The following is a 23634-nucleotide window of genomic DNA, read 5'->3' as shown; positions in this document are numbered from 1 at the left end:
TCAACCCAAACTATGTGCTCTTGTTACACAATTGAATTGAAAACTTAATAATAATGATGGGTGCTAGGCACACTGTCCATCTCCTTTGAAAACCTGCACAGAAGTTTTCATGCTGTTCCCTCCCCCATCCCCCTTCCCACCAAACACATGCTTTAGATTTCATTTAATTAAGTTTTCAACCACTAACATCCACTGAAATATAGGTTGAATGGGTGTGGAAGCTTGATGCCTCCGTCATCAAAATCTAGTTTTACTTAAAATTGTCTTTATTATTTTTACTACCATTATTCCCATTAATGATGCAACTAATGGTCTTCTGGACATATTTATTGTAATTGTGACTAAAATTCAGTATCAGTACAACAGAGAAGTGAACATCTTAATTGTAAAAGAAGGTCCCACAAAGATCCTATTAAGGAGGGGGAAGAAGAGGAGAAGGGGTGAGAGGGGAAAGGGCAAGAGGAGGGGCAGGGGGAAGAGACGAGGAGAGACGAGGGTGTAGAGGAGAGACGAGGGTGTAGAGGAGAGACGAGGGTGTAGAGGAGAGACGAGGGTGTAGAGGAGAGACGAGGGTGTAGAGGAGAGACGAGGGTGTAGAGGAGAGACGAGGGTGTAGAGGAGAGACGAGGGTGTAGAGGAGAGAAGAGGGTGTAGAGGAGAGAAGAGGGTGTAGAGGAGAGAAGAGGGTGTAGAGGAGAGAAGAGGGTGTAGAGGAGAGAAGAGGGTGTAGAGGAGAGAAGAGGGTGTAGAGGAGAGAAGAGGGTGTAGAGGAGAGAAGAGGGTGTAGAGGAGAGAAGAGGGGGAAGAGGAGAGAAGAGGGGGAAGAGGAGAGAAGAGGGCGAAGAGGAGAGAAGAGGGCGAAGAGGAGAGAAGAGGGGGAAGAGGAGAGAAGGGGGGAAGGGGGGAAGAGGAGAAGAGGAGAAGAGGGAAGAGGAGAGGAAGAATTAGAGAGAGCTAATGGGTGTGGCATTGGTAGTACATTCCGTCCACACTTAAACATTTACTTCATACCTCATTCTTCTCAGCAGCATCTAATTTCAGAGCACTGGCTGTGCTCAGTTCAGGTGCACCCAGGAGCTCTGAATGGCTGGCATCCACAGCACCAGTACCAGACCTGGGCTCCACCAGCTCAGGACCTCCCAAAGCCACCACACTGTTTGTTAACTTGCTGACTTCAGAAATCAACTTTTCCTCGTGAGCCTCAACAAACAGCTGGGTGCTCTCAACAAAAGCTGGTACTGCTGTAGAGTTTTCTGCGCTGACTTGCTTAGTAACACTCGTGACATCGATCCTGTCGAGAAGTGATGAGGGCTCATGAGAGGGGCTGACTCCAGGTGGTTTTGGGTGGTCTGTTATGCCACAGGTGGAGATGACAGCCGGAGGGCTCGGAACTTCCGTGTACAGTGCCCCTCCTGGGGGGTGCCATTCCCCTCCGTCGCTCTGCGACTCCAGTTCTCGCAGCACTGAATTAGTAATAGGATCTTGCAATGTCAGCTGCACCGATGACACCACTGTTTTGGGCTTTTCTGAATGTTCTTTATCATTTGAAAATTCTTTAGCCTTTTTGTCTTCCTGCAGAATTCCAGTCTTTGTATCTCCTCTAACAGATTTGCGGCCATCACCTGACAAATCACTTGTGCTGTCACCACCACGCCCTGTAAGCAGAAATCTCTCATATTATTAGGAATTAAAAGCACTACACATTCACAACAAGAAAATGTGTGATGATGTATCACACAATGAACTGTTCTATCTTACCCGTCGTGTTATTCAGTCTGCACTTACAGCAAGAAATAAAACCAAGAACTTTCACATTTGCCAAAGTTTGTCAAAGGTGGCAAAGGCACAGGAACATGAATTAAACAGAATGGATAGTGTCTTGGAATGTGGTTTCAAACAAACATTAACAAGGGGAAAACATGGGTATAGAGGTGTTGTCAGATTGGATCAGCTGATGCTGAGGAATTAGATTAAGAAATTAGACAGCGAAAAAAATAGAGAAGTGTTGCTATTTGGACTTCAAAATAAAAGCCAATGTCACAAATAAAGATGTTTATAAAGGTACACAGGCAAAAGTAAGAATAATTTCTGGTCTTGATAAATATGTCTTTTCAGTTACATATTTTATGTGTGGGTCAGGTAGTCTTTTCTGGCAGTTTTTGTTTTAAGTATAACATTATATTAGAGTAGAACATGTATGGTAAGATAAGATGAGAATTTTAAATGTTCAAACGTAGTGAATGTTGAAGATTGAATAGGTAGCTCACAAGTTTAATACAGGGATACTAACTGAAATCAAGAGAAAATTGTTACAGTGCACAACTTTAGAAAAAGAGGGATAGGTTGATATGACATCTTCAGGAACCAAGGAGTAACTAAATTGGCACTGCAAAGAAGTACGGGAAAATAAATACCGAAGGGGAAAATAAAGGTTTGAAAACAGTAAGAAAGTTCAAATGGATTAGGTTTACCGAGTTAGACAGGAGCGCACACTGTCGCAGGATTGACTAGCATAGAGAGCAGTGTCCAACTAGTCTTCATACTGGTAATAAATCCTATCCCATGTTACAGAAAAATAGAACTATACTAGGAAGCAGCAATAATTCATTCCTCTGTTTCTAAGTGCTAACGAGAAGCATTTGGCTTTGGTCCGCAATTCAGCTCATACTGTTGCCACAGTGTAATTTCTACCACAGTTGCCATCCAGGTTGCACCTTAAGAAGCGATGGCTACCAACCGAACACATATCATTAGGCGTGGCAATACTACATTTCACTCTTGCTGCTGCTAGTGAGGCTTTTCGACTTTGTTGCCACCCACTATCCAAGCAGTCTCTTATGTGTGCCCTTCATGGAAGTTCAAAGAGAGCAGGGATTTTTATCAGGTAGCACTGCTTTTCTTTGTGAGTTAAGATTGCAGTTTAAAAACACTGAAAGAGTGTTATATACAAGGTATATGAATTTCTTTGCAACCCTAAAGAAACTGCCAGATGAGATGAAATCTTATCAGTACAGCTACGAACCCCAGAGAATATTTGCAGAAGCATGGGCAACAGAAACCCTTATCAGGAATTGAAATTTCAATCTGCGAGGAAAGTTAATTTGTACGATTTCCAGAAAGATGATGTTCACCATACAACCAAGCTGGCAGCACAATAAAGTTCGACAAGAAAGTCAAAAATAGCAGAGACCAAAGTGTGGCAAGAATATTGTTTTTAATTTCATTGCTCCCTAGTACAGGAGAGTCATTCCACACTGAAAATTTCTTTCTGCCATCTTCAACGAGCATTCACTATAACAGATCAGTTCATCTCGGACAAGTATGGCTAACATAAAAACACCTATGAAAAATTAAAATAATTTTAATTATATTTAAAGGTAACATGCAGAGATGATACAAATAAGGTGGTCAATACGCAGTAGTAATATTACATCTACTCAATACCTCATATGAAATTACACATTGCTGTGACTGGATACCAATCAACGGAACTACATATTTACTACAGTCTACTTACATGGATACCAATTAAGAATGAAAGCAAGCACGTATGACATATCAGAAAGTGAAAACACTTTTCTTTTTGGGAGGGGAGAGAGGGGGGGGGGGGGGGGAAGGGGAGCGCACATGACATCATGACATAATAGGAAGTGAAAACATCTTTTTGGGGGGGAAGGGGGTGAATGAAGGGGTTGCTGTCACAACAAAAGAATGGAAAATAATAATATAACATGATATTGTTGACAGTGTGACACGACAAAAACCGAATACATACACAATAATGGGATACGGAAATGTACAACCAAAAAGGTGATAGATCTGGCTACGACAGCAATCTGTCATTTTATTTCACTGAATCTGTAACGTTATAGTACACCCCACTCTCTCTCACTCTCTCTCTCTCTCTCTCTCTCTCTCTCTCTGAGAGTGCCTTAACCGCGAGACCACCACCGCGGCCGGCGGACACACTGTGTAAATGTATTTCTGCTGAACAGGCAATTTGGAATGGTACATTCACAACTGCAGTCTCCAAAAAAAAAAATATTCGTCATTTAAAACAATCTCATAAAACAAATCAATTGTTTGGTTTTTTAATAATTTTTTTTTGATTCTACAGCTGTGCACATCTGAAAGATCTCTGCTGCTGAGTCTAATTAGACATATGGGAGATCTTTAGAGGAATCACTAAACAGCATATTCAGTTTTCAGGAGTATATATTGAATCTAATTGATGAAATGAGAAAATTTAAAAATGTAGTAAATGAAGCAGGCAAAAAGGAATACAAAAGTCTCAAGAATGAGATCGACAGGAAGTGCAAAATGGCTAAAGAACAAATGTAAGGCTGTAGAGGCATATCTCACTAGGTTTAAGATAGATACTGCCTACAGGAAAATTGAAGACACTTTTGGAGAAAAGAGAACCACCTGTATGAATATCAAGAGCTCAGATGGAAACCCAGTTCTAAGCAAAGAAGGAAAAGCAGAAAGGTGGAAGGACTATATAGAGGGTCTATACATGGGCGATGTAATTGAGGACAATATTATGGAAATGGAAGAGAATGTAGATGAAGATGAAATGGGAGATATGATAATGCATGAAGTGTTTGACACAGTACTGAAAGACCTAAGTTGAAACAAGGCCTCAGGAGTATACAACATTCCATGAGAACTACTGACAGCTTTGGGAGATCCAGTCCTGACAAAGCTCTACCATCTGGTGAGCAAGATGTATGAGACAGGCGAAATACTCTCACACTTCAAGAAGAATATAACAACTCCAATCCCAAAGAAAGCAGGTGTTGACAGATGTGAAAATTACAGAACTATCAGTTTAATAAGCCACGGCTTCAAAATACTAACACGAATTCTTTACAGGCGAATGGAAAAACTGGTAGAAGCCGATCTCGGGGATGATCAGTTTGGAATCCGTAGAAGTGTCTAAACGCGTTAGGCAATACTGACCCTATGACTTATCTTAGAAAATAGATTAAGGAAAGAGAAACCTACATTTCTAGCATTTGTGGACTTAGAGAAAGCTTTTGACAATGTTGACTGGAATATTTCTTTCCAATTCTGAAGGTGGCAGGGATAAAATGCAGGGAACAAAAGGCTATTTACAATTTGTGCAGAAAACAGATGGCAGTCATAAGAGTCGAGGGGCATGAAAGGGAAGCAGTGGTTGGGAAGAGTGAGACAGGGTTGTAGCCTATTGCTGGTGTTACTCAATCTGTATATTGAGCAAGCAGTAAAGGAAAGAAAAGAAAAATTCGGAGTAGGAATTAAAATCCATGGAGAAGAAATAAAAACTTTGAGGTTTGCCGATGACATTTAATTCTGTCGGAGACAGCAAAGGACATGGAAGAGCAGCTGAAGGGAATGGGCAGTGTCTTTAAAGTACGATATAAGATGAACATCAACAAAAGCAAAACGAGGATAATGGAATGTAGTCGAATTAAGTTGGGTGATGCTGAGAGAATTAGATTAGGAAATGTGACGCTTAAAGTAGTAAAGGAGTTTTGCTATTTGGGGAGCAAAATAACTGACGATTGGCTGTTAATATACTTTCCCGGATGCGAGGTCGTGGACCAAGAACTCTTCTGCTCTTTACGTTTCATCCAGGACTGCACTGGACTTCTTCAGAGGCGCTGCTCCGCTGAGTCTTGCCAACCGGAAAGTATATTAACAGCCATGTCACCCAGTCGTGAAAGCCTTCATTCTACTAACTGATGATTATTGAACACAAGAAGATATCAAATGTAGACTGGCAATGGCAAGGGAAGTGTTTCTGAAGAAGAGAAATTTGTTAACATCCAGTATAGATTTAAGAGTCAGGAAGTCGTTTCTGAAAGTATTTGTATTGAGTGTAGCCATGTATGGAAGTGTAACGTGGATGATAAATAGTTTAGACAAGAAGAGAATAGAATCTTTCAAAATGTGATGCTATAGAAGAATGCTGAAGATTTGGTGGGTAGATCATGTAGCTAATGAGGAGGTATTGAACAGAATTGGGGATAAGAGAAATTTGTGGCACGGCTTGACTAGAAGAAGCGATCGGTTGGTAGGACATTTTCTGATGCATCGAGGGATAACCAATTTAGTACTGGATGGCAGCGTGGAGGGTAAAAATCTTAGGGAGACCAAGAGATGAATACACTAAGTAGATTCAGAAGGATGTAGGTTGCAGTAGGTACTAGAAGATGAAATGGCTTTTACAGGGTAGTGTGGCAAGGAGAGCTGCATCAAACCAGTCTCTGGACTGAAGACCACAATGACCAACATGTTACAGGAAGTTTTTGAAACATAATTTGAGAGAGAAGCTTCCATTGCTCATTGCAGAGTTAATTAGTTCTGGAATATATCACATATTTGTCTTTACAATGATATAGAAAAAAAGAAACAACAACAACAAGAATCAAGTGAGTAATTTCTTGCAGATTCATCCTGTAACCATGATACAAAGCATTCTACAGACATTCTGGGTAGTTAGGTAATGGTAGAACTTGAGCCATTTACAGTATTTATTCCACTATCTCAATTATTAAATATGATATTAATGAAATGTCAGAAAGCTAGTGACAATTTAAAATTTACCCCTTAAATGGTGTAATAATGGTAAATTGGAATATTACTACACTTGTGAAACATGGGGTGCATGATCAATTGTGTGCTGCAAGACAGCTGTATAGTTAATGTCTTTTGTAAATGTCTACAACTTTCATTTAGAAAAACAAAAAGAGTGCAAAAACTTTATAATACTCTTCAGTAATACACCAAGTATCATACCGGTGCAGGGTTCTAAATTACCAGCGTGCAGATATTGCCTAGGTAGGACAGGGAGAGATTTGCATACATTTATTTTATCCATTAAAAGGAAATCTATTATGGCACTGTTTAGCAGAAAAAGCTGCTTCAACACATACATCAAGGACCAAATTAAAGTGTTCCTGAAGATTAAATTGCTCTGAATAAAATAAAGATAAAAAATTTGATGAAAAACTTAGGCTCCTATTTGAGATGTGCATCCACTAAAATTAGAGAAGTATTATAAGCTGATGTGGTTACAAGTTTTCAGTTCTCACAGGTGACATTTAATAAACACATTGGAAACTTTTTGTTCCTAACAATCTCTCTTTCAGGGGCATACACACAGTGCAAAATTGGAACTTAAAGTGAAGGTACTAAGTGAAAATTTACTTATAATACAGATGTGAATAAAACAGACTTTTTGCACAAAGAAAATGGAAAAATTTCATAGCACACATGCAGTGACAAATAGAACATTCCAGTGAAACGTTTACCTCGGTAGTAAGTCTTTTTTTGTTGTATGCAACTATTCCGTCCAATAGCTGCGTAAGTAATAAGTACAAAAACCTTTGTAGTGTGTTAACTTATTCACAGATATTTTTACTTTAATAAACCAAAACAAAACAAAAAAAGAATGTATCATGCAACACAACAAAATCCTTCAACGGAAAAAGCAGTGTTCCAGAATGAATAAAGGATTTAATATATCTGCTCTGTACACATGTACTCAGATAATTTTTTTTTTTTTTTAAATATCCACAGTCAATAACAGCCAACACACACACACACACATATACAACATGTCACATCAACTGCGAGATGACGTACACATGTAAACAAGACAGAACCATCTCTCGCCTGGCCCGTGTGGCATTCCAGACTGCGTGCTAGTTGATTCACAGAGCCTACCAGGAGTTGAACAGCAGGCACAGAGCCACCACGAGCCACTGCCAGATTTAGCAGCATTCCGCGCCGCCAGCTTCACACGTCTCTCACGCCACTGTTTTATTCGCACAAACACTTGGCCACGGTCGCAGTTAGCAGAGTTTTAAATTTCACACACTTCCCTGACAACAGATGCACTGTCTTGAAACTACAGCACCATCTACATTTAATACATGAAATCGTACGTATAATGTCCTTTTAAACTGATTTCTGTGGGTTATAACTAGAAGGAAATAGCAACCATACCAAAGCTCACAGTGACTAGACAAAATTGGGACCTAGATCTATTTACAGACAACACAATGGTGGCATCCGCTGTTGGCAAACATCTCTGTTACAGTACAGAAAGACACCAGCAGCCTCCTTACTGCAAGCTGTGGCAGCAACTCATTAACTGTCCGATTGCCACAGCTTTGGGCCAGCCAGTAGTCTAAAGATAGTAGAGGAAGGCCCCCCCCCCCCTCCTCCTCCACAGTACTGTTGGCCCAAGGCCAAGAGTTTTTTCTCCCAACCTCCTCTAAGACATTATACCAAATAACTCCATCCCAAGATACCTCACACAATTCTGATGATATCAGTACTGCACAGCCGCCCAGAAACTTTTACTATTTCACAAAGATTAGTATATGTAATGAAACTTGTTTGTTGATTGCAAAGAACAGTCATGTTCAGCTGTCTTTCATTTACTTCCTCCTCATTGTAGTATACAGTGTCAGAAAATAGGTAACACATAGTCTATAAATTACACAAATGCAGTAACTGTGTTGAAAGTACAGGGCACAAATTAATTTAATTACAAACTTTATATTTCTTAATATGGCCTTGTCCAATGGAAGACTATAAGAGTCTCTCTTTCAGCTAGGTATATGAAGAAGACTCAACTTTCCATATTATTATTCTTCCATTTACCTCTTTTTGTCCTGCTCCAGGCATAAAAACCTGGATCCACTCTGAAGTGAGTTAGTACTATCACAGAGGATCCAACCAAGATAACAGAATGCACTAAATATAACCACACATCAGTAGGGATGAATAAGGGATTCCTTATTATCTACTTTTATCACAAAACTTTTAATTCCAAACCAGTGAAGACGTGGAATGAAATACCTAGAAGCTGAAGGTTAATTCTCAACACTATTACCAGCCAGTGGCAGACTTCCCAAAGCTAAATGAAAACCCACTGCTTTGATTTTTCACTTTTTTCATGACGAAAGTTTTAACTCACGGACTAGGTACCAGAACTTTGAATCGTATGAACAACACAGTAAGACACATGGAAGCAATGCTAACAGTACCTGGTGAAACAGAGGGAGAATCTGGCTCCCAACAAAGTTCTTCCTGTGACGATATGGAAGTTGTTCTGTGCTTGCTTGGATCTTCATTCCTCGAGCCTCTGGAACTGCAGGAAACATTTTCCTTGTCACACTAATATATCACACATTTATATGAGGTGCATAAACAGTTTCTTAAAATAGAAAAATTAAGAAACAAAAATTTAAAATAGGGTTTGAATGCAATGTCGGCATCATGCTAACGGACGAGTTTCAGTGCACAGCAAATACATGGGTCAGTAGCACCCATACTATTTTTGCTGTCATGTGAATATGATTCTACATTGTGATATAAGAGAAACATAACAGCAGTTGCACATACAGATATAGCCTACATAAATACTGCATACAATTAAACTCTTTAAAAAATAGTGTAAAAATTGCTGAACTCAATAAAACATCAAACAGTCTGAAGCTGAAGCTGGAATATCAAGAATATTTTCAAAAGCATAGACTACTACTCACTATTAAGACGACACATTAACCAGCAATCTAGCTTTTTGTGATATTGTTAACACAATAACATATTCTAGTCATACATAATAATTCAGGTGGGTATTTTTATGCCACAGAAAAACTTTAAAACTTTTAGCATCTTCACCTCACTGTTCCCTAAAATAGATGGCAGGTCAGAATCCAGGAAAATTTCTGCTCTATTTTCAGAATACGGAGAACTATAAGTGAACGTACGGTAACTGCCATGCTAACAGCACTAAAAACTGGACTCTCTTCTCCAAGTGGGAGATGGCCATAGGACAGAGACATAGTCTTAGTCTTCTTTCCATACGAGTCATTAGAACTGTATGTGCAACATCCTTGTTTTTGGAAGGCTTGTCGGTTTGTATCTCTACCCCTCTACCCGTTTGTTCTCCCACTGCTGTATACACTTTGTTCTGAGGTGTGAGGTAATATGTACGGAACAGCCCATGATTTTACCACTCAGTCCTAACAAGTGTTCTTTATCACATTATCACCTTGCTCGTAGTAAGGATTCCCAAATCTTTGTCCTCAGATCCACGATATAAAAAAAATTTCAGTTTGCTAATCAGGTTCTTACAAGACAGTTCTGGATGAAACATGATAATACTGACACCAAAACGAAAAAGTGGTACTAAATGTTTTACTTCTATATTAGAATTCCAAAGCACCAATTGCAATAGAGGAGAGCAGTGCAAGAACGGTGAACACGAAAAAACAACATCGCTATTTCCTTTATTACGAGTATGAACAACCCAACGTTGCACATCAATGAGATTGACTATCACCAACAAACAAAGCTTTCATTTGTCTATCGATTTTAGATAGAGGAATGTTTTCTGCAGTTAGAAATGCTATTACAACAAACTGTTTCTCACACACCAACATAGTTATGTTACACACCACCATGCCACATGCTACAACTCGGAGCCCTCGAGTGGCAGAGGGTTGCATACTGGCAGTGAAATGGGAAAGTTGACAGAGTAATATGTATCACATATAATACCTCAACCGATATTGAGAATAGAATAAAAATTCGGAGGCATTACTTTTAAACATACTCTCATACAACTTCCACAAAACCAGGCTTGAGCAAGAAATCAAAACAGATTTTTTTTTAATTAACATACAAGGAGAAAGAACGTATACAAGGAGAAAGAACGTATACAAGGAGAAAGAACGTATACAAGGAGAAAGAACGTATACAAGGAGAAAGAACGTATACAAGGAGAAAGAACGTATACAAGCAGAAAGAACGTATACAAGCAGAAAGAACGTATACAAGCAGAAAGAACGTATACAAGCAGAAAGAACGTATACAAGCAGAAAGAACGTATACAAGCAGAAAGAACGTATACAAGCAGAAAGAACGTATCGAGAAGAAACAATTTCTCTAACAGTTTACATGACCTGTTATTATAGTTAAAAACTGACTGTACGAAAAACACAAAACCGCACAGTTTTACAGCATAGTACAGCGTTTTTTTGGTCACAGTCAATTTTAAAAGAAAACCTTCACACTGTCTTAAAAAACAATCTATGTCTGACTGGAGGGTGAGTCAGGAGGAAAGGTACCTGTGTGACAGGTGATAGCATTACTGATTCTGAACAAAAAAACTTTCTGTGAACATATGCCCTATTCCAAATGGTTTCTGAGGTAGAACACTTTTAATGTACATTTCCATTTATTTTCTGTAGTATTCATTGTCATTTTTGAGAACAACATTTTGATACAGGATGCTTGTTGTCAATCAAACCGGAAAACTATCTCAAACTGGCCTACAAGAAGCACTTAAGCTACAGCGCACGCGCATCACGCAACGTTTCCAGTATTCTCACAATCTCCTTTGCGCAAACTGTTAGTCCCAGACAAAAGATAAATAGGACCTTTCGTTGTTGCAACTTTAATTTAATTTAATTGTGTACTGAGACACGTTTTCCTCGAAAACCATTCGCAATAGGGCATATGTTCACATAAAATGTTTTGTTCAGAATTACTAATACTATTGTGCCTCAAAGCATGTACCTTTTCTCCTGACTCATTGTGTGCGTGTGCGCGTGCGCGTGCGCGTGCGCGCGTGCGCGCGTGCGCGCGTGCGCCAGACAGATGCTATATTTTCAGGTGACCAGCAAGACTGGCCATTTTTTTTCTTTTGTACATTGTTTCAAAGGTTGTCATGGTCTTCCTTATTGGGTAATGCAAGCATGATATTACACAGCAGGACTGTCTACAAACCAGAAGGACTGTAGAGGTGTTGGCAATGTGCTTCTATTGACACGCACGTCAGTTTCCTGGCACAATCTGGGGCACCTGTTGTCGACTAATTACCAGTATCCACACCAGTGGTGAATAAAATGGACACCCTTGACATTTACAGACTGAGGGACACAATCACTGAAGCTATTAGAAAAGGCTATTAAAATCCACATCTATATACTCTACAAGCCACCATACAATAAGTGGCAAACAGTACTTCACATAAACATAAAGGGTGTTTTTTGTCCTATTCCACTAACATACCAAGCAAGCAGTAAATGACAGATTCTCAGATACGTAAAATATATGCAGCAAACTAAGTAAAAATGGTTCATTCAATAGACTGAAGGCACTGCCCTGAAGAATGTAAGGGAAATTGAGTAGTAAAGTACTTACACCTTTGCGTACGAGTCACGAAATGTGTGTATTAAATATCAGCCACACCACAAATGTTACACAAAAGGCAGAGATAAATTTTGCTAAGACAACGTACTATGGAGTCCTACAGTTAGTAACAAACAGAACAGTACTCTTAACATCGGAAAACTGTGATACTGCTATAAAAACACAATACACACTTGTGAATGTTGTGTGTGAAGAAAGTTTAAGACACTACTCAGAGCACTGAGAACAGTGTAACACCTTCAGTTTAGTAATAGAGAAGTTGACCTCATAATAAGTAGCCAGTAACAGCAGTAAATGTTGTGGACTGCAGTGAGCAGTAGGGAGGACGGTACAGCTACACACCACAGGTTCTTCAAGTACATGAGAGACACTGCCAGAGTTCTGACTTACTTGTGGAGAGGCCACTCTGTGGTCGGGATGTTACATCAGACTATGAAATCTGCAGAGAGAAAGGGCCTGCTCAATTATTCTGCCCCAGCCAAATACATGGCCATTTACATGGAGACAGCGAACGTCAGGAATGAAAACATCAGTACAATGGAGAGGGAAAAAGCTGGTTGGGCACCCTGCGTGACCTCAGTATGCACAAGAGTTAAGATTAACTTTCACCTCAAAAAATCATTTTTAGTAATTTTCCTTTCGTTTACCGGTGCACGTCTGCAGTACCAGTGCATTCCGAAACACACACACACACACACACACACACACACACACACACACACACACAAACAGAACCACAGCAGCCCACAAACAAAACAGCACGGACTGACTGTCTATGAAGTGAAGTATCTCCCAGCAATTTGTTTTTGGAATCTGCGGAAATGTCACACCTGTGTTACGTCTATCCTGGTGGCTGAAGGAGTAGTCCAGCCTCGAGCCATTTTGTCTCTGCTGCTGTGATGGTGTGCTACGATACAAACGTGTGGGGGTTTCAAAGCGTAGCAGGGCTGCATATATCAGGTGGAATCAAAATTTTTTGGAACTGGCGCTTCCATCTGGAGAGCAGAGTAGTAGATCTTTGCACCACTAGGTGGCGAGAGCTGCATATCTGACGAGTCAGTGTGCGCAGTGGCATTCAGCTGGGAGGATGTGTCGCGTGTCCACAGTGATTTCCGTAATACTCTGTATTTGGCGATTTTACGACAGATTCGCAAATGGTACAAACCGCATCTGACAATCCAATCTTCTCGTCACAGGTTATCACTGGTGACAAGAGCTGGATTTACAGTTATGACCCGGAGACAAAGCAACAATCATCCCAGTGAAAGAGCCCGGACTCTCAGAGACGCAAAAAAGCGAGGCAGGTGAAGAGCAAAGTGAAGAGCACGATCATCGTTTTCTTTCATACCGAGGGAATTCTGCACACAGAATTCATCCCACCCAACCAAACAGTGAATTCCGTTTACTACCGTAACTTTTGCGACAGCTCCGTGAAAACGTGCAGCGATAATGGTCCGAACTTCGGCGACAAGGGAACCGGCTGTCGCATCACGACAACGCACCCTGTCCCACGTCCTCGCTTACCGGGAACTTTTTGGCAAAAAGCGACACGGCAGTCGTAGTCCACCCACCGTACTCGCCCGATTTGGCACCTCGCGACTTTGCGCTACTACCAAAACTGAAACTGGAGTCGAAAGGCCGTCGGTTCGACAATCTAGAGAGGATTCGAGAAGCACCGCTGGGGGTGATAAACACCCTCAAAGAATGGGGCTACCAGAAAACGTCTGACCAGTGGCGGAAGTGCCGGGACCGGTGTGTACGTGCAGATGGGCACTACTTCGAGAGTGACGGTGACCATTAGTCCAAAGTTAAGGTTCTCAACAGATGGCAGCACCAGTTCCGAAAATTTTGAATAGCACCTCGTATGTGCCTGCAAACTAACACAAGTCAAACTGCTAGCGTTATTTTCAAGAGGTAACAGTTGAAACCAGATACTCGGCGTACCTGGTGGTGGAGGCGGCAGACGCACACCGTGGGGGTGGCTCTGAGGCGACGGCGGTGGCGGTGTCCTTCTCCTGGGCCTCGCGCTCCTGCTTCTCGACGGGCGTGCCCGCAGGCGAGCGCGGCGGCGGTGACGTGGGGGTGACGGAGCGCGTGCCGCCGCCGCCGCCGCCGCCCGGGGTGGGGGTGGGGGTGGGGCTGAGTGCGGGGGCGGCGGCGCGGCCGGTGCGCGACGTGGCGGACGCCCTGGAGAAGTGCGACGTCCAGTTGCGCTGCTTCTCGATCAGCTCGCGGCTGTTGAACTTGCGCTCCGGTTTGTCCGGCTTCGACTTCTGCGCCGCCGCTGCCGCGGCCTGCGTGGAACCTGCCGTACGGAACACACACATTATACATGTCACCAGTTTGAAATATCTTTACTAGCGATAAATACGTGAGCTGTCAGGGATCCAGGAGAAGGGAATTTGTGCATCCGTAATATCCTCGAAAAGGAAGCCGAGCGTAAAAGCGCACTGCTTCCGGGGATCGGTGGGAATCTCTTGCAAGCGACAGATAGCTGAGGCCCGTGAGTTTCTTTGTGTAGTATGTTGATAATATGCTTTAAGGCGACTTGTGTGCAATAATGCCTGTTGACGCCAAAGAAACCGTAGCACTAGAATAATATTTACACTCTGCAGCGGAGTGTGTGCTGATACGAAACTTCCTGGCAGATTATAACTGTGTGCCGGACCGAGACTCGAACTCGGGACCTTTGCCTTTCGCGGGCAAGTGCTCTGCCAACTGAGCTACCCGAGCACGACTCACGCCCCGTCCTCACAGCTTTTACTTCTGCCAGTACGTCCTCTCCTACCTTCCAAACTTTACAGAAGCTCTCTTACAAAGCTTGCAGAACTAGCACTCCTGAAAGTTGTGAGGATGGGGCGTGAATCGTGCTTGGGTAGCTCAGTTGGTAAGGCATTTGCCCGCGAAAAGCAAAGGTCCCGAGTACGAATCTCGGTCCGGCACACAGTTTTAATCTGCCAGGAAGTTTCAAAACAGGTCACTACTTAAAGATTATTACATACCGACAATTTACGTAAATTTTCTCCAGTTGACGAAACTACGACATCTGTGACCGTTACATTGCAAATTTAATTGTTGGTGCTTTAAAAGAAGAGCCTCCTCCTTACTATTTAGCGGCCTGCAAAGAACTTGAAAAAGTAAATCATTCTACGATCGCCACATTTGTAAATGAGTGTATTAGAAAATATTTCCAGAATCTTCTGCAGATGAAAGGATGTTTGTGTATTTCAGATGCTGTTCCCTATAGGATCAAAGCAGGACAAGTCCACCGAGAATTTTATCCCAGTTTGATTCATGTGACGTGCTTTGCTCATGGATTACATCGCGTTGCTGAAGAAGTAACTTCCAAGTTTGTGAATGTAAATAAACTGATTTCAACCACAAAGGAAATGTTTCTAAAGGCTCCTGATCGCACCAAGACCTATAAAGAAAAATTACCAAATTTTCCTTTACCTCCCGAACCAGTGGCAGCTCGATGGGGTACGTGGGTCGAAGCTGTGTTGTTTTACAAACAACATTTCGAGGCCATTAGAGAAATAGTAAACGACTTCGATAGTGCAGAGGCTTTGTGGCCAGTGCAAGGGAAATTTTAATGATTCCGGTATTAAAAAATACATTGTTGTGATCAGCACTCTTTCTTCCCATGTAGTAACTGCAAGTATTAAAAATCTTGCAACTCCGGGTTTGGCGTTGAATGAATCTATTCAGCTAATGAATAAAATCATTCTAGTGAACTCCTCACTGACTGAGGTATTCCCAAGAAAACTTAAATAAAACTTTAAAAAATTTAAACAATAACCCAGGCTTTGAACCCTTGTGCCAAATTGGTAGTTTTATTAACAGGACGGGTGAACTTATGCTAGAAACAGCAAGTGCCAACATAGAACCCAAATTGAAATAATGCCAAATTGCCTCAGCTGATGTAAAACGACCCTTTTCTACTTATAAAAACGTTTTGCGTGATCGACGACACAATCTTACTACCGAACATTTGGAACAGTACTTGGTCGTTTATGTTTACAACAGGAGAAAAATGTAAAATAAATAGTAAATGATGCTTTGGTCCAATAGTATTCATTAAAAGTTACTGCTGCTCAAAAAATTCATAATTTACGTTGTTTCTTAAATAAAATATTACGGAGCTTTTGAGTGTACCTCTCTGCGTGCGATATATCTCGAAGCTGGTCCTGCACATATTTTTAGAAAATAATTCAAGAAAGATCCCCTTCCTAACCTCTACCAGAAAGTATTCATAAAATATCAGCGTCCTACGTATACCGATCTTTCGTGTGGCCAGCGCTCTCCCTCGTAACTGACATGCGCAAATTCTACTTTGAGATATAAAGGTATGCAGTAACTACCATGTTTTTTATTGTTTGATCTTTGATATTTCGACAGTTTTCATGCATATTTTAAGATTTTTATGATGGATGTAATCCTTTATATAATTATTACCAACAGAGACGTCACATGGAGTGTCGCTTGTGAAGATTATTTGAATAAAAATTTCAAATGGCTTGCCCTGTGCGGCAAGTACCAGATAAAAAGACACCGATTGTATTACTGTGAAGAATAAGTATCGAAGTAGAAAAATACAGAAGAAGCAGTCTACAAAATTATGAAAGGTGTATATGAAAATTGTGGGCGCACATGCTAAGGAGACTTAATGAAGAACTGAAGAATCTGGCATCTCAGAATGAAAAGAGAACAGATGCGATATGTGCAGCTTCTCAACGAACTAACAGAAATTTAAACGAAGGGCATTCATGAAGCACAAAACACAAAATCGGACATACAGCTTTCGTTCTAGTGGATTCTGGGATTTGTGACATTGTGTGTGTCGAGTCCGAGACTTGACTGATACATGTTATTTTATGGTTAATGTTGTGTGAACATTTTTTTATAAAATAAAGTAGAAGTGTTCATTGAAAATTAAATACTATTCACACGGCGACCGAGAATCTCTATTGACTGATGTCCACACGATAGCCTACCTGTTTCCTCGCGTGCAATCTCAGACGCACGGGAATAAAAGGGCATGCAGAGACATTTGTAGAAAGAATGCATGTACGCATTGGTGCTGTCGTGTACAAATGTTACTGCATTGCGGAAGTAGTCTACCATGCGTGCCCTTCTTTGCTTGTGAGATTGTGTTGCGTTTATTATGATAGCAAGGAAACAGAAAAAGTGAAAGTCACTGTAAATAAAGAAGTATGTAAGTAACATAGGTACGGAAACTACGAAGTGGCGCCAACGTATTGTTTGCAAATTTCAGAAAGAGATCACAGCGGAAATTTAGATTTTCTGCTTGGGAAACAGCAGCGTTAAGGCTGGCGATAACATTTAGCAAACTAGCATCCGACGTTTTATATACCAGCTTTAACCATTTATTTCCCCATTTACAAACAAAGCGTGTCAGTGATTGCTCCATAAACTGAGAAATAGGCCTACTTAGAAGTCGCCATGTGAAGATTAATTAACTTTCAATGCGTCATTTGCATTTTAAAATAAAACTGGTTTACACAACTCTGGTCATAAAAGATGATACTGTTTTATACGCGGATTTACATCCTCGGACTCGACAGCTTTGTGAATGCCATAACGGAGTTAGAGTTCCTCAGTTTTTTTTTTTTTTTTTTTTTTTTTTTTTGCATGTCAGTGGCCTTAACTTCGTGGAGGAGCTAACATACCGCATTACTTTTGTTTATATGTCAGACTCCTCAGTTATGCTGTTATGTCCACTATTCACATACATCTTTCGAAAACTTCTGGCTTACTCCTCTCTGTTCTCCTACTTCGAAGCTTACGGTATATCATTCTTTACAGTAATATGATCGGAGACATTTTATCCAATATCTGACGTTCAGGGCGTCACATCTCAAATTTTTAATCAATCTTTGGAGGTGACGGTCCATACGATTTTGCTTTGTTTTTAATCATCTATAATTTTAAGCGTGCTTCCTTTGGAGGCAGCTGACATCACTGCACATAAATCTCTTCACAGCATAGCATCAACACACTGCACAATAAACAAACATGGGACGCAGCTGCCTGTCTGTTGAGAAACGCAAGAGATTCCCACCGATGCCGGGAAACAACGCGCCCTTATGAACGGCTGTCATTTCGAGGTAATTATGCTGGCATGCACGAATGCACTGTTGGGCATTTATTTCAAAATACAAATGATATCGTGTGGACACGAACTATTCTTCACTTCAGGAATAAGTAAGTAAAATGCGTTATTCTGAAATGCGAAATAAATAGTTCAAACTGCTATGTAAGTCGCCGGTTGCCCGCTAGCGAAATGTAATTCTCGTACGTCTGTTATTTGGTACTTTCACACGCAGTAAACTTTGTCTTTCATTTTTCTGGCGCTTTTTAATCTCAATAAACGCAGCACGAACTGCCAAGAAAAGTAGCAGCTCCACAGCAGATTGCTTGGGCAGCTGGGCAACATGTTGACACGTAGACGCCCGTGTGTATGCGCGTCCTTTTCGTTTATTTGTCCGCGTGCGCTTTTACTCTGGTGCTTCTGCGATTGTGCACAAGGAAATCTGCATCGTGTGTGGGAACGACAGACTTTCTCGAACTGTACGGTCAGTGACTGGGCACGAGTTCCGCTGCCTTTTTGGGAACTGTCTCATCACTGCTGTAGGAAATTTTTGTGCGATAGATGATCTTCCAGTCTTGAAAGTATGAACCAAATTGAAGTTCAGTCCGCGAAGTTCCATCAAAAGACGACACTCGGTGAATTGGCAGATGGGAGTAGCTGAATGGATAGAAAGCAAACGATGTCAGTCGATATCAACTGCTGCCAACATTAGCTAGCACATTACAGTGTGTTGTGTGTGCATGCCTACAAAAGTATAGTAGGTACGCAGAGCTGAAAGCTGTTGTTAGTCTTTCGGAATGGGGAAAAATTTAGGGGAAACAAAAGGCAAAACCTTACAAAATATAACGCTAAACTACTGAAAAACTAAGTTTATTGATCTTCAGACATACTAATATTACCACTGTATGTGCTGGTACCTATTATGTACTTAACTGAAATCTATTATTTAAATTTGTTGGGCCATTTTCCGCAGCAACTGTGTAAATATTCGTTCGATGAAATCAAATGCGTTTTTTGTTATTGAAGGAAAAGAACAGTGTGCATTAGGAAAAGCAGTTTAGTTTGTATCATACTTGTGCATAATATTTTGTTGTCGGGCACCTCACGTTCAGATGTATGCAAATACTTCCTACATTCATGTTGCAGACAGTGTTTTATATTGACTGGAGAGACGAGAAAAAATCGCGAATTCAACACATCTGTTTCAGAACCCAGATACATCTGGCATTTTCGGCTGGAATAAGAATGGCGGCGAACGGCGAAACCATTTTGAGACTTCGCTATAAATGACTCCTCTGAGTACAACAATATTACACAATATTCATTGTGTGTTATTGCTCTCTTCAGACTTGTTACACTGAATGAATACACGTGCCTGTAAGGCGGTGTTGGTTATGACCATTATAACTACCAGGATCGCTCAATAAATAATGTCCCCATAAACTTACTCTCGGAACATATTTATTAGTACGAGTTGGAATTTTATGAAAATGAGAACATTTCTTCTACACGTGCTATTTTTCTACACAGACGCCATCACGCTCATGACCTCCAGCCAGCACTGTACTAGAGCATGTACGGTACTTAGCAAACGTTCGTGGAAGCTCTTGTCCTGTGCTCATAGCCACGTTTCCGCTGCACAAATTTCGCTTTCGACATATTCAAAATGCGTGCCACGTGGCCTCTAACTGCTCAAGCAGTTCGGGTGAAATGGCTTTTCTTTGAATCTTAGCACACGTTGTGAGCATCCGTGAACCCAATTCGAGCACACCGTTGCAAATGCAAGAATTTGATTCACTGCACACGCACTTACATTTGCAATGCTCACTGCTAGCTGTAGCGCCAATTTTCGGATTGTGATGCGCCAGTCTCCACGAACCTGCGCAGTGCACCAAATCGGGAACATTGGCTGTAACAGGACGCTCCGAACGTGGCAGATCATGGAGCTCACTTTCTGCACTTCCCGACGCTTTAAATCTCTTTACCCATCGCCTAACACTATCATCTGCCTGTTTACAACTCCACCCCACGGATTTCAGTTTTCAACATCACACAAGATCCGTTCGCAGTTTCCCGTGCTCCACAACACGGCGCCAGTTCGGTGTCAGTTTCAGAGTAGTGCGATATGCCCATGATTTAGTACTTCGCCGCGATCTCATCTGACTGTTCAAATGGCTCTGAGCACTATGGGGCTTAACATCTGAGGTCATCAGTCCCCTAGAACTTAGAACTAATTAAACCTAACTAACTAAAGGACATCACGTACATCCATGCCCGAGACAGCATTCGAGCGGTTCCAGACTGTAGCGCCTAGCACCACTGTGACACCGCGGCCGGCGTTCCGTCGAGAATTTAGACTTTTCTATAATTACATGTGAAACTGCTCAACAACTAACCCCGCTCTTTTCTGGTGCATTATTGCGTAATTTGTAAACTGTGAAAGAACTAAAATATATATGAAAATTAACCTTGAAGACTGGGCTTTTTTGACATCTGTTAGTTTTTAACATATATAAAAAACAAATGTGACAGTAAAATTATAAATAGTAGCATAAATGGCAGGTTTTCGAAGTGGCTGGTCCTCAAAGTGTTAAGTTTTGAATGAGATTCAAGCGCTCCACGATTTAAGAAATTCATCGCACATTCTCACAAATAACGTAACTGATCTTGTGTAAAAGGAAATTACTTTCAAAATAACGCTTCTCAAATCACCATTTGCGATATTTTTCCGTGACGTGTTAGTAATGCAAACAGTTGGGACGTCACACCCATCGAAAGAAGTTTGTTCTTACGAAGTATTCTGTATTCTTCATCCTAAAGCCTTTGACATATTTTGCTGTCCACAAACGCCTGCCCATGCACTGATGTTTGTTATTGTAAATGCTGCATTTTCTTTGCGACTAAAGTTTTATTTTGGGTGTTATTCTCTCGTTTCTTTTCTAGCTGCAGTATTGTTCTGCAGTATCGGGCTAAAGTGAAACTCATTGTTAGATCATCAGTATTTACCAGTTAAAATTATAGAAATTTAACTGGAGAGTAAAACAATGAAAAATTCCAGGAATTGTAAAAAGTTACCGGATTTCTCCGGAGTGAAAAAATTCCCAGATTTCCTGGGGCGTATACACCCTGTTATTAAATTGTACGTTAATGGACAGTATTTCTATGGGTATTTTTGTTACCTCAAAATCTTGAGATTCAGGCTCATATCGAAGTTATAGCAGACCAAGGCATCCCATTTTCTCAAGAGACCATTAGTCTAATGGCTGCAAACTTACAGTCTTTATTTCTACATGAAAAGACAAGGACGAAACAATACAGGAAGTTAAAGACGGCGAAAAGGACGATGACCAACAATTTGACACCGAATAAAGATAAACTGTAACAGTTGGATGCTAAGTTTGTACATTTTGTAAATAAACACGTTGTTGTTATTGTATCTAGTCCAACACTGCTTTGATGCAGCTCTCCATGCTACTTTATCCTGTGCCAACCTCCTCTTCTCTTAGTAACCACCGCAACGTACATTCTTCTGAATCATCGTACTGTACTCATCCCTTGGGCTCCTTTTGCGATTTTTACCCCCACGCCGCCGTCCATTAAAAAACAGGTGATCCGTTGATGCCTCAGAACATGTCCTACCAACCGGTCCCTTCTTATTGTCAAGTTGTGCCACAAACTACTCTTCTCCCCAATTCTATTCAATACCTCATTAGTTATGTGATCTACCCATCTAATCTTCAGCATTCTTCTGTAGCACCACATTTGAAAAGCATCTATTCTCTTCTTGTCCAAACTACTTATCGTCCATGTTTCACTTCCATACATGGCTGCACTCCACACAAATACTTTCAGAAACGACTTCCTGACACTTAAATCAATACTCGATGTTAACAAATTTCTCTTCTTCAGAAACGCTTTCCTTGCCATTGCCAGTCTACATTTTATATCGTCTCTACTTCGACCATCATCAGTTATTTTGCTCATATAAGTCGAATAATGTAGAGAAGATATAAAATGAGGACTGGAGGTGACAAGGAAAGCGTTTCTGAAGAAGAGAAATTTATTAAAATCGAGTATAATTTAAGTGTCGGGAAATCTTTTCTGAAAGTATTTGCATTGAGTGTAGCGATGTATGGAAGTGAAACATTGGCGATAAACAGTTTAGACAATAAGAGAATAGCAGCTTTTGAAATGTGGTGTTACAGAAGAATGCTGAAGATTAGATGGGTAGACCACGTAACTAATAAGGAGGTGCTTAACAGAACTGGGGAGAAGAGGAATTTGTGGAACAAATTGACTAGAAGAAGGGGTCGATTGGTAGGACACGTTTTGGAGGTATCAAAACATCACCAATTTCTTTTTAATGGAGGCAGGCGTGGGCGTGCGGGTGGGGGGTGGGGGGAAATATCGTCGAGGGAGCCCAAGGGATGAATACAGTACGATGATTCATAAGGATGTACGTTGCAGTGGTTACTAACAAGGGAACCTCCTCATCGCACCCCCCTCAGATTTAGTTATAATTGACACAGTTGATAGGCCTTGAAAAACTGAATACAGATCAATCGAGAAAACAGGAAGAAGTTGTGTGGAACTATGAAAAATTAAGCAAAATATACAAACTGAGTAGTCCATGGGCAACATCAAGCATAATGTGAGCACTAGAGCGCCATGGTTCCATGGTTAGCGTGAGCGACTGCTGAGCGAGAGGTCCTTTGTTCAAGTCTTCCCTCGAGCGAAAGTTCACTTTCTTTTTTTTCGCAAAGTTATGATCTGTCCGTTCGTTCATTGACGTCTCTGTTCACTGTAGTAAGTTTAGTGTCTGTGCTTTGGTACCGCAAAACCGTGCGATTAGTTGACGAAAGGACGTGCTCTCCAATGGGAACCGAAAAAATTTGATCGCGAGGTCATAGGTCAACCGATACCTCCACAGGAAAACACGTCTGATATATTCTATACGACACTGGTGACGGCATGTGCGTCACATGACAGGAATATGTTGTCGACCTACCTAACTTGCACACTTGGCGAATGGGTAAAAAGATTCTTCTACCTTGCCCGATTTAGGTTTTCTTGTGGATGTGATAATCACTCCCAAAAAGTGATGAAAACATAAGAGTGTGTCACAAAACTGCAACAAATGAATGCAACAGTTTCACAGTCGCACAGTTTTGTCTGTATTCTGTCAAAACATATGTTTTTAACGCTTTCAAATTTTTCCGTGTGTAGACCGTCAAATCCTGTATATGTCCAAGCAAATCTGAACATGTCCTGGAATTTTGGAGAGCGAAGTTGATTATGTGTGG

General features: G+C 41.0%; 1 protein-coding gene across 1 annotated transcript in view; it reads right to left on the bottom strand.

Annotated features, from left to right (window-relative positions):
- LOC126355627 (uncharacterized) overlaps positions 1-23634 on the bottom strand; it is a 791356-nt gene that overhangs the window by 160807 nt on the left and 606915 nt on the right. Inside the window, exons 6-8 of the mRNA XM_050005990.1 lie at positions 14164-14524; positions 9045-9148; positions 1012-1655 (exon numbers count right to left, since the gene is read on the bottom strand). Coding sequence (XP_049861947.1) covers positions 1012-1655; positions 9045-9148; positions 14164-14524 — 1109 coding nt within the window. The remainder of the gene's footprint in view (positions 1-1011; positions 1656-9044; positions 9149-14163; positions 14525-23634) is intronic.

Source organism: Schistocerca gregaria, chromosome 3 (genome assembly GCF_023897955.1).
Source record: "Schistocerca gregaria isolate iqSchGreg1 chromosome 3, iqSchGreg1.2, whole genome shotgun sequence".
NCBI lineage: Eukaryota > Metazoa > Arthropoda > Insecta > Orthoptera > Acrididae > Schistocerca > Schistocerca gregaria.
This window is presented reverse-complemented; position numbering and strand designations above follow the sequence as displayed.